The following is a 12,798-nucleotide window of genomic DNA, read 5'->3' on the forward strand; positions in this document are numbered from 1 at the left end:
AGGCGAACATTCGTCTGGAGTTGTCATGTAATTGGCTTCGGAATAATAAGCAGGCTGGTCGCCATGACATGTGATGACCCATAGTGTTATTGGTTCACCGTCTACGCTGCATTGGCGATTTCACCAATGAAGTTCAGCAGTTCGACATGTCGGCACGTCACAGGCACGACGGGGCCGCTTTTAGATATGCCAGAGCTGGGACGACCAAAGAACGAAATTACAGGGCAAATCGCACCATATGAAACAGATGTTTGCAAACAGCGTCATCATTGGGCAAGATTGTTTGGGAGTTTTTCGGATGGTATTGAATTTCTCCGAAGGTTTGTAATGCGCGAAATTGGGCTAGTAGCACCTGCCATTTCGTAAATGCACTGTGGCGCTCAACGTGAGCAGGCGTCAAAGGATCATCGAGAAGCCATAAAGTTGGGACTACACGAGCAAGAGGTGCTCCGTAGATGGAACAAATACAGAGAAGAGGGTGGCGAGTGAGCTTGTGCAAGGTAAAATTAAATGCACAAGTGAATGTTGGGTGCATAACATTCACAAAACAGACAAAGGCGCACAAAAATGAGCACCAACTAAATATTCGTATATGGCTGTAAGGAACGAAGTCAATAACATTTTCGAAGATGACTATGCGCTGCGGTACACCAGAGACGGTATTACGTGTAACTACGGCACGAAAAAACAAAGCATAGTCTGGACTCAAACAGATCCAGCAACAACAGAGAAGCCTGAGGGACCAAAACTTAGTATAGAAATCTATTGCTAGAAGACAGTAGAAGAAAATGACCCCAATAACACTGCCGCAGCATCCCACACAATTCCGATGAAGGTAATCAAAAACATTGGTGCAAAGAACAAGCGACTGCTACCACAGAGGAATTGAGTAGATGGATGGAAATTGAGGTTGGATGGCGTAAAAGCAAGATTGAGCTTATCTACAAAAGCGAACGTGATAAGGATAAGATGAGCACGCATAGGCCAGTTACCTGAGGTCGGTGATATACAGAGTGGTAATGCAAGCCATAAAATTACAACTGTCTAAGTAGGTTGAAATAAAATTACGTACTCGGGGAACTAGAGAATAGGTTCAGACCAGGCAGACGTTTAGAGGATTCGGCCGTAATAACTCAGTGCGAGCTCAATAGCTCAGAATATAGCTTTATGGATAGCATTTCCAAATGTCAAAGGAGCCGACAACAACAACATAGGCAAGGAATTGTTATGGTATATTCTCAAGCACGAAAGTATAAATAACAATTTCTTGGAGCTGCTGAGGTACATATATAGAGCCAACATAGTGTAAGTCGTGCCGGAATGTCGAAAATGTAATGGAGTGGTAGAAATTCACCTAGGACTGAAGCAGTGGTGTCCTTTGTTTCCAGTGTTGTTCACGCTTTATGTAAAAGGCACAGAAAGACCACTGCAAAAAAAAATTAGGGTTTGATTGATCCTACATGCGTAATATACAAATGGTGCAACAGAATGTCCGCGGACTGGTGTATGCGAACAACATAGTGCTACTAGCCGGCAATGCAGGAGGTATACAGACACTTGCGAATATCTGTGATAAGACGGCGACCAATATAGGCGTTGAGTTTAGCACAGAGAAATCGGTAATTATGACCTTTTATGAAAAGTCGGGTAATTTCGTGGTGTCAATTAAAAAGTCATACCGATAGACAAAAAGTATAAATATCTCGGCGTATACAAAACGAAGGAAATAATTTCTGAAGCACCACCCACGATATTCTGAAAATAAAGGGGAAGCGCAATGCAACTATGAAACTTAGAGCATTTTGGGGCCACAATAAATGTGAGGTGGTGCGTGGAATCTGGAAAGGAGTCATGGCGGCAGCAATAACGTTCATAAATATTAAGTACTTAATATCGGATATCATGGCGTGGTTAGAAGTTGACCAAAGGTTGGTAGGCCGGTTGGCTTCGGAAGCCCATGGTAAAACCACAAATAAGGCAGTGCAGGGTGACATAGGTCGGGCCTCATTCGAAATCAAAGAAGCGCAGAGCAAATGAGTTTTGAAGAAAGACTCAGGAACATGCATCAACATAAATGCATCAACATAAACAACAGCTAAAGTGCACAAGTTTCTTAACCTGACAAGCGTGGGCACGGAATGGAGTACGAAGTCAAGAAATTTGACAGCCAAGTACAGGGTAATTTAAAGGGTAAATAAACAAGCAAGAGTTATCAGAAATAAAGTGAAAGTAACACAGACAACAAATCGGATGCAAAGAATAGAAATAAAGAAAATATGGAGATTTGCAATAGCAAGAAGGAAATTAGACTGGAAAATCTGTGCGATAAGAGAAAAGGAAGTACCTTGCTATTTCATGCTCGAGCTGGTTGCCGAAGAACAAAAACATACCGGAGCAACTATTCGCAATAAGACGAGGCATGTGTATGCTGCAATCCGGAGACGGCTCAGCACATCCTAATGATATTAAATGTGATTCACCTAGTGAGAACCTTGGACCACCGCCTACCTCATCACGAAGCCGAAGGCGGCTTTGCTCCATTCTCGCCTTGGTCTCGCTTTCACTCAGGGGTCCCTTGTACTGGACCACCTCGGGAAGCTGCGGGTGCCACGAGACCAGTTCGTAGGCGACCGCAGCGCGTTTAAGCGAGCTTCCCATGACGAACGCAGCTGCGCACTGCACCAATCCGTAGTTACGCCGAGTCTGCAGGGTTTCAGAATGGTTTGTGGGCTCAGGCAATGGTGACAAAAAAACACTGAACATTTAAGGAATGCTTGTGATGCGTGTTCAGAAATGTCGGCACTCACAAGAACACAGCAGACCTGTTGAGCACCTGCTGTACGCGTGGCCGTGTGATTAGGACCGTGCCTGGCCCTGCCGACATTACCTGCCAACAGGTACTTAAATATTTAGTCTGTACAGCAGTGTTTGAAGGTGCGAGAAAAATACAACAAAGGTGAAGTCGCGTTTAAGCCTGGTTGGCAGCCGGGGAAAGCTGGCAGTGAATTCGCTATTTTATGTGCCTGACGGATGCCAACTGCGGCTACGTCTTATGTTGGGAGATTCCGACAAAAATAAAAATGTAATAAACAAATACAAATGCATTGAATGATACCATTATAAAAACCATTATAAAAATGCATAAAATAAAATTACGTAGAAAAACGAGGACTGTTGGCTAGAAGGAAGGTAAAAAGCTGAATGGATGCATTCTTTTTAATGTTCACGCCTCGGCGTTTGAAACATTCTAGCAAGCTAGACAAAGTGTCTTGTTAAATAGACACATACCTAATTTTTTTATCCGATGAAGGAGTAAACTAGCAGTATGAACGATTTTCGATTACGCGGCATGTTTTTTAAGATCCGATAACATCACTAAAATTGGCTCTGAGAAAAAAAAAAGATAAGGCATATCAAACGCTGGAATTCGTGTGAAGCAAAGCTTCAGTGAACAGATGATTAAAGGATGTACAACTAAGGCGAATGCGCACGATTGTGCTCATTTACATATTGGGTAACATGTATACTCACGCATTGTTTGTGTATATGGACCATATTGTTCAATTATCCTTTCGGGCAATGTTTATGCACTACACCCTTCACAAGATATGCCTAAATGCTAGAAAAAAACTCAGGTGGATGGCCAAAGTGAGACATCAATGCAGCGATGCCATGAGGACGAACGCGATGTTTGATGCTTGTTGCAGGAAGAATGGGGAAAACAGAAGGATGGGAGGATAGGAAAGTGCGGCACTTATTTAACTTCGTTTAACGCTTCTGTAACCATGGTGCCTCACTTAACCAAGAATTTAGAAATTAGAACTTGTCCGGAACCATGAACAGGCCAAGTATGTTTTTGATTGCAAAACTTTCCGAGCAACCCCTATATGTTTCCTCTGTATCTCCATGCTACAACCAGGTAGATTACAAGTTTTTTTTTGCTTGAATCTTCCTCCAATTTGATCGTTTTCACAAAAGTCTATTAACATTTGGATTGAAGCAATAAAAATACACTGAAATGCGCTCTCTTTAGTGTATTCACTTATAGCAAGGTCAAAGCTTCACTGTATTTTAAAACAAATGCTAACTTGAACTGTGTGAAGGATGTTTCTACCCGTAGGAAATTTTTATGTGCTGAAGCTAGTAATAAAAGTGCCTCCTAAACAACACCTCTACTGTTCTGTAAACATTCCGTAGGTCTTCTGTGATGCAAAGGAGTTGCATGCATGGTATTAGCCCTGCTTACCCTTTCGATTGACTAGGGGCTAACATAGCAAATATTTAAATACCGCTACGACACTCTGACGATGACGGTCGTCGTTATACTGCATGCGGCCATAGTAAAACGAACTTCATGTTATGGCCAAGCACTAGTTACGTTGGAGTAACCCTTGGCAGGTATAACGAGAACAAAGGGGGTTAACCAAGGGGCCCGATTTTTATTAGTCATATCATAAGAAGCCAACAAACACTGACACCAAGGACAACATAGGGGAAATTACTTGTGCTTAATAAATGAAATAAAGAAACGATAAATAATGGAAATAAAAGTGGATGAAAAAACAACTTGAAGATGTGTTCAACCTATAAGCTAATAAACTGGGAAGGTTTAGCAGTGAGAATCAATGGCGAATAACTCGGCAATCTTCGAGATGATATGACTATCTCGAGATGATAGTGTCTTGTTCGGCAACATTGGGGACGAATTAGAACAAATAATTCAGGACTTTAACAGAGGAAGTGTTAAAGTGGGGTTGAAGACTAATATGCAGAAGGCAAAGATAATCATGAATAGTCGGGCAAGGGAACAAGAGCTCAGGATCGCCAACGAGCCTGTAGAGTATGTGGAGGGGGACGTTTATTTAGGTAAATTACTCACAGGGGACCCTGATCATAAGGAACAATTCGGATAAATTTCAGAATATGTGCTGTTAAGGGATGCGTGGCCTGTGGTGAGGTTGCTACTTTGCCTTATATGTTCTGGGAGTGCTGGTCGCTTGGCCCGAAGTTCACCAAGGAGTAGTGGGACGCGCTCCTGTGAAGTCCCGTCTTTGAAGACCGCATCCTGGCCGTCCAGCGCGCCCGTGGTCGGGCCGGCAAACTAGGTCTTTCAGTCCCATCGAGGCACTAGGCGGGTGCGCGTTTTATTGCGTTTTGCTGAACCCAATAAAAGTTTATTCACTAACTCACTCACTCACTTACTGATCATGAGGAGGAAATTTACAGAATAGAAATGGGTTGGAGCACGCATACGGCAGAGAATGTTAGACTGACTCGAAGCTCATTATTATCATCAAGTAGAAAGCTCTACAGTCAGTTAATTATACTGGTGCTAACATATGGAGCAGAAACTTGACGGACAAAGAAGCTCAAGAAAAAGTTATGGACTGCGCAAAGAGCGATGGAACGAAGAATGTTAGACGTAACGTTAAGAGACAGGGAGCGCTGTGAATGAAAGAGCGAACGGGGATAGCCGAGATTGCAATTGATATTAAGAGCGAAAAATGAACCTATGCAACGCATGCAATGCGCAGTACGGATAACAGGTCGACCTTTAAAGTTACAGTATGGGTGCCAAAAGACCGGAAGTGCAGACGAGTACGGCAGAAAACAACCTGGGGTGACCAAATTAAGAAATATGCAGGCACAAGTTGGAATTGGTTGACGATGGACTGGGGTGAATGGAGATTCCAGAGAAGAGGCCTTCGTGCTGCAGTGAACATAAATAGGCTGACGTTGATGAAGTCTTCGATCCAAACCTATTCTCGCAGGCACCACGTTTGCAGTGAACAGTGGCACGGAATATCGCCGTGTGGGCGCTGGCGAAATGCGATGAGTTTGGGCTGTAGTGACTGCCTCCGAGCGGCGTAAACTTGTATCAGTTAAAATCACATTCACTGATATAAATGAACGTGTTCAACGTTAAAGTTGTCCACCAGATGTGGGAATTTTTAGGATCTCTGCACCTTGCACATCACCACGACCGTCTGCTTACTGCGGAAAAGGCTGGACCTTGCAAACGTTTCTTAAAGTGAATAGCTTGATTTTGCGCTTTCACCTGTTTTCGTGGTCAGCGGCTGCCAATGGTCGGACTTGCGACACAAAGGAGCCGAGGGAAATGGTGCCCATGCAACTGAGTGGCGGGGAGGGCGCATCATCGAGAAGTAGAGTGGAGGACTGTCTCGCACTATATTTGTCGAGTGTTCGGGAAGGGAAACGCTCGTGCGTTCGCTCGTTCTTCCATTCGCGCTGTTCTCTTAAATTGCCTTTCCTCGTCGATTGTACTTGCTGAATTGTATGCGTTTTTGATAACTCATTTTAGCAGCACTAATGTGCTTCTTCAAGACATTTACTGGTGGATATGCCCTCATTTCTATCCCATGCCGAATCAGCTGTTTTACATTCAGAATATTTTGTATCTTCCCTCTTATATTTGTTAATCATGATGACTACACTTAGTGCACTGCGCATCCTATAGTGAAATACATTTGCATTGTGTAGTATTAGTGGTTTGCTTTGTTAAAGATTAAATTATTCTTTGTTATTGCAGCTACTGCTCTCTCAATCTCATGCTATATCTGAATGCGAGGTTTTATGCGTCACGTGAATGGATATGAAATAAACATACAAGCAAGTGCAAGCGTATGTAGTGCGTATATTGGGCATCGAACAGAGCTTTCTTACGATGTTCTTTATGCGCATCCAGGCTGCTTCTTCGAGATCACGGTCAAGTACTTTCATTGCCGTGACGGAGTAGTTACTCTCGAATGACGTTGCCAAGGATTTGACCACTGCCGCATTCTCGCTAGGAGGAGGCAAGATGTCCAGGTTGTGCAAGCGCCGATTGTCGATCAGCCAATTGGTCAAGGTTGCCCAGTCATCATCCTTCACGGAGAACCCTGCGATCGCAAAAGGTAATTCAGAACCAAGTCTCAGCGCCAAATCTACGAAAGCTATGAACGCTGCCGTACTATGCTATAAAACGTCGTTGCCGGGACTATTGGTATCTAGTGCCCAAGTACAGTGCCATACACAGTGCAAGTGTGCGTGTTTGGGCGTTTTTTTTCCATTTTACTCTGAACACTTCTCAACCCAGGGTCAGGAAATCATGCGAGAACGAAGCGTTGATTGGTGATCTGGTAGCGCGGTAATATAATACATGTCGGTTAGGTTACGAAATTAGTATGGCAATCACAAGCAGAAAAAAATTTTTATACGGGATTGTGTCTGTTCTTGCAGAGTTTTTGAGTTTCAGATGCGGGCAAGACTATATCATAGTCACCACGAGGCGCTGCTGTATCAAAAGTAAGGCGAAGGTACACGTTGATTACATTGACGCTGCAGTACACGTTGATTGGCAACCTTCAGAGAAAGATATACTATCGTCGCTGCTGCAGAGTATACCAGTAGTCATCATGCTGCAGAAAACAAAATTCTGCTTGTTAGACGAGTATACAGTGTTGGTTGAACTGAAACAAGGTAGGGAATAAAGTGATTCCAACTTATACGCCGACTGTTGTAGCCAAATTCGCTGTGTATTGCAATGGCAACCTCCCGACAAACAACGTTTGTCAAAAATCACATATTGCTCACGGAATTGAAATCCAGTTATCCATCACACTTTGAGCAATTTCTCAATAGTTCAAACCAGTGACGTGTTGACGAATTTGTCTGCGCAGAGATGAACTGCAATTTTTTGCAATGAATAGTGAGTTAACATTTCTGCAAACGAAAACGTGCTAAACTTCTGAAAATGCTGTGGTACCTGAGCAGTAAATTGAAGCAACAACGCTTGTAGCGAGATTTTGTGATGCCTTGTCGAACCACAATGCATTTAACACGTTTTGCTGCTACGTGAGTCTTCGTTTAAAAAAACTGAAACTTATGCACATCAAAAGCACATGTTCTGATCTACCTGAACTTTTCGTGATCCGTTTAATCAACCGCATCAAATTATTTCATTTCATTCCTGCGCCTTTGGCTTAAAGAAATCGGGTGCGTGCGTGATGCTAGGCTACGTGACACACCCCGTGATCATCTTGAAGAGCTTGTTGATGTTTGCGCAAACAATATGTACGACTGTGGGCTGATAGGGCATTTGGATGGGGTTCTGGGGTGACCGTGGGTCAATCCAACCATTGCGATTTTTTTTAAATATGTCCTCTCCGGCAAGAATCCACCTGCACCCATCAGCAGCCATGGTTAGCAGAGTCTGGCAGGATTCACTAATAAACATTTGCGTTAGAAAGGCTCTGTGTTCACCTTACGTTCTTTCTGCGGAAATTCACGCTAGCAGCTATTATACAATAATTGGTCACCAATCTTACATCTGCTTATTCTGGTAATGTTCTGCGCCGCCAGCAGAGTCCTTTACGTTGTCCGCAATATTCCGCAAAACGCAATTCACTTACAGACAAGCTTGAGCATGTTATGTTAGGTGCCCTGACTAAACCGCAAAGAATGTTATGCTGCCCGCAATATCTGTAAATCGGAAAGTAGCGATGGGCTACGTTACAGCACTCAAAAGTTCAAGAAAATTCTGCATTCTACGCGCAGTTCACCTACTTTCCATCCGCAGCTGCTCGATGCTCTTATTTTTTGCGATGCCTTCTATGATGGCCTGCGCCGAGTCATGCGACGTTTCAAATTCCATGCCCAAATTTCGTAGACTGCGTGTGAGTGCCAGGTAAAGGCCCAATCCTTTAGCGACATCCGGGGGCACTTTTGTGAGGTACGTGCCACCCAAAAGCAAAGAGGTCAGATGGTCTCCACAGTGGACATTGGGAGGACCGCACGAGTGCCCCAGCGGAGCAAAGATCAGATTAAGAGGCTCGACCCTGTCGGGGCTTGAGAGAATCTCGTGGCAGCAGGCAATTTGTTTAGCGGCATTGAGGTGCACGCTAATCCAAAATCTGCAAAAACCAGACAGAACACAACGACGTCACTAACATCTTGTGGTTGTTGTGGTCACGTCGCGACTATTCTCAGCTGGAATAATTCAGCGAGCAATAATACGATACCCAATCCTTAAGTAAAATTAACAACATGCTGTATATAATTTACTTACTTACGTATTTATTGCATACTGGGAAGCAGCGTGCAAGCAGCTCAAGAATCAGAAGGCAAATGTGCACGTGCGGACAATTGTTACTATAATGTCGACGAAATTCTGAAATAAAAATTCAGTGGCTAGCTAACCCGATATATACGACAGCGGTATAAGCACGCTATGCAAGTCTGTGAGAGCCACCCTTCAACACACGCTGTAGGGATGTAAAATATGTGAACATAAAATGGCAGTCTCCCTGGAAAATCTACGGGTGCGGTGGTTTGCTGCGCTGCTTAGCTCAGAACTCCAAGACCAACTTTAGACCGTCCAGCGAGTCATGGAGATCGTTCGGGAGCAGCAGCTCGCAGTGGCCATCTAGGCGACCCCAGGCACGGGCCTCCCAATCGTCGGAGTCCAAATAATGTCATCTCGTTAAGTCGCTATTTAGCAGTAAATCCAAGAGGAATGCGTAAGAACTACGTAGCACTTTTTAAGGCCGTGGTTCTATCATTTAAATCGTGTCTCATACGCGCGTCTTCTCCACTGTGTGTACATATGTATATGTACACAGAAATGTATATGTATATGAAAACAGAAAATCCACAACCACAACATTCGAGCCAAATCAAGGAAGCGTTTACCTCAACTTCGAGAACTTCGGCGATACCCTCAGCTTCTGCGAGAATGTAATGCTGTCATACGCAAATATACTAACGATGGTGTAGCCTAGAATGAAATGAGCAAAAAAAGCCACAGTGTATTACATGCAACACCATGCAGTAATCCGCGAGGATAATCCAACAAGCTTAAGAGTGATCTTCGATGCTTTCTCCCATGGAAAACAGGAACTTTCGCTTAACAACAGCCTGTAGTGCCGACCAAGCCGCACTGCTGATCTCATAGGGTTCCTACTTCGCTTCAGAAAACATTGCATTGCTTTAGTAGCAGACGTCAAAGACGTGTTTCTGCAAAGAAGCGTCGCCAGCACAGGCCAAGAAGCTTTACGATACCTGTGATTGGAGAAAGAGCCCAGGCCAGGTCAACCGTTCTCTAACGTTCGCATAAGGCGCATGGCCAGAGTACTATTCGGCACGACCATTAGTCCTTTTTGGACGGCGACCAACCGTCATCATCTTGAGCAAATGTTGTCGGTTACTCCAAAAATACAGAAAGACTGTGGGGTCCTATATATCTCGACGACATTTTAACAGAAGTGGACTTCGTCGTAAGCACGTCCAAGCTGTGGTTGGAAACCACTGAGGCATTCGCAAGTGCATCCATGAAGCTCCGAAAATGGACTTCGAACGACGAACGCGTTCTCAGCACACAATCGATGCAGCCTCCTGAGTTGTTTCTCAGACAACTTACAGGAGTACTGAAAGTCCTGTGAATTGTATGACATTTTCACCCCGACGTATTTTCGTTTAGGCCCGGAAGCACTATGGAGTTTGTTCAACAAAGAACCGATACCAAGTGGTTCATACTACAGACGACTTCTAGCCTATACGACGCTCTAAGCATGCCGACCCTTTCCACAATGAGGATCAAGATCTTTTCCGAAAATCTTAAGAGGAAAGCAGTTGACTGGGAAGAAGAACTGCCACTGGACGCTCTACACGATTGGAAGAATCGCTGCAATGAACTTCCACAGCTCTGGGATGCTGAAATTCTCCGGTTATACCAATAGGGCATACATGCACTTGGTGACAAATACGCAAGGCTTTTCTTCGCTGACGTCAGTAATTGTCAGCCTGCGGAACCGTTTGCTACAGTTACACTGCAGAAAATAAGAACAGCTCAACTATAGTCTTGTGCAAGTACAGGCTGGCGCCAATCAAGGAGGCAAGCCTTTCCAGACTCGAACTGCTAGCCATTCTCGTCTTTGAACGAATGTACCAGTATGTGCGTCAAGACCTAGCTGAGGGAACATCAGCGCAGTTTTGGACTAATTCAATGACTGCAGCGTACTGAATTACCAGGGATCCTAACCGATGAAAAAACTTTATTCGGCATTGCATAACGGAGATTCAGAGCAGAACAAATATCACATTGCGGAGGCATTGCCATGGAAAGCATAATCTTACATTTTTTTTTTTACGAGCGACGTCTCCGCCCATAAATTGACAACAATATCCTGTGGGCAAGACACCATTGCCTTAATAGTTAGGAGAATGAATGGCCAGCACACCCTAGGCGAAACTCGACCGATCCCTCACCAAGTGTCAGAGAGGAAAGTCCTTATCGGGCATCATCTTTGCAAATCGCTATGCAAACCGAACCACTAATCATGGATATTCACAGATACAACACAAATACAAACTGCAGCTGCACCGTGTTAAACTTTGGATACCACGATTTGCCTCGAAGCTGGAGAAGTTTCACGGGGAGCCCTGAATGCCGAAGAATTGCAAGCCACCGAACTATACTGAATAAAAGAAAGGTTCAAAGGTCAGCCTTCTCGCAATAAATTGACCATGCCTTTAAAGGAGCTCAGCATATAAAGTATTTACCCCTTCGTGACCTGACCTGCTTTCTCGACAAGGGAGTTCTACGAGTCGCAAAACGCCTACAACTCAGCAAGAAATCCTGCGACGAAAAATATCCAACCAATGGACCACCACTACTGCGAGCTCCCCTCGTTGTGTAACACCATCGGCAACTTCTTCATGCCGGAGTTCTTGATACACTTGTACCAATAAGGGAACACTTATGGATATTACCAGAACGGTAGGTAGTCGAGAACTTCATCACAGGATTCATCATGTGCCAATGCCACAACGACAGACCTTTCTCTGAAGTAACTGCACCATTCCAACCTGAAAGATCGGAGCCCTTTCAAGTCCCCAGACTAGATTTCGCTGGTCCCCTCTACGTTAACCATCTAGATGACTACGCCGAAGTGTATATTTGGCTGTTCACGTGTGCCGTGATTACAGCTGTTCACCTCGAACTAGTCGAAGGCATCACCGCAACAAGTTTTCTCAGCGCTTTCCGACGCTCTGTGTCATCGCGGGTACTTCCTTCTGTTATATATTCTGAAAAAGCTGTCGCATTCATAAAGAGCTAGAGAGCTTTCAATATTGCGGAAATCATTCAGAAACGAAGTTTATAACTGCATCGCTAACCATAACATAAAGCGGAAATTTATCGCCGATCATGCACCGTGGCGGGCGATTTCTGCGAGACACTTATCAGGTCTGTGAAACTGACATTGACGAAATGCATTGGCAAGGCATTTCTTACGGAGAACCGCTACAAACAACCCAAACTGAAGTAGTAGCTGTGATCAGTTCCAGGCCAATCACACACGTTTATAGCGACTGCCGTGATCTGGACCCTCTCTTCCCGCCTCACTTTCTCATTGTAAGGCGAATATCTGCACTTGCCGACCTAACACTCAGTGAGATTACAGTAAATAGTCGTCATATACTATCCATGCGGGAACAATGATTGAAAGGTAAAGCCAGATCCAAGCAGTGAAAGCTGTTAAAACAGCGAAACTGGTAGTCGTTTTCTCAAGTTTGAACTCGTGTTGAGCACGATTTTCATGAAATTATTTTGTCTGACTGTCCTCATTTTGCTAGATTCTAGCTTCGGTTCTGGATTGTGCACTCTTGACTTGCGTGAGGTTGTGATCGAAACGCAGTCTATTACACGGCTTGCAGCTATGGCCGCACTCCCGGTCGAGGAGTGCGCTCTTGAACCGTTAATCGGCACCTCCCCCCGGGAGGAATCTCTCTGCTTCGACG

At 44.4% G+C, this 12,798-nt stretch overlaps 1 protein-coding gene across 4 annotated transcripts in view; it reads right to left on the reverse strand.

The window, feature by feature from the left end:
- The window catches only part of LOC139057610 (uncharacterized), a 174,552-nt gene that overhangs the window by 14,470 nt on the left and 147,284 nt on the right, over positions 1-12,798 (reverse strand). For 2 of the 4 annotated variants that reach the window (XM_070536140.1, XM_070536139.1), the window contains 3 exons: positions 8,566-8,912; positions 6,685-6,899; positions 2,509-2,703 (listed from right to left, as the gene is read on the reverse strand). In XM_070536140.1, coding sequence (XP_070392241.1) covers positions 2,509-2,703; positions 6,685-6,899; positions 8,566-8,912 — 757 coding nt within the window. Of the gene's footprint in view, positions 1-1,354; positions 1,427-2,508; positions 2,704-6,684; positions 6,900-8,565; positions 8,913-12,798 lie in introns of those variants that run through there. The other 2 variants (XM_070536141.1, XM_070536142.1) reach the window with 2 other exon arrangements.

Source organism: Dermacentor albipictus, chromosome 3, assembly GCF_038994185.2.
Source record: "Dermacentor albipictus isolate Rhodes 1998 colony chromosome 3, USDA_Dalb.pri_finalv2, whole genome shotgun sequence".
NCBI lineage: Eukaryota > Metazoa > Arthropoda > Arachnida > Ixodida > Ixodidae > Dermacentor > Dermacentor albipictus.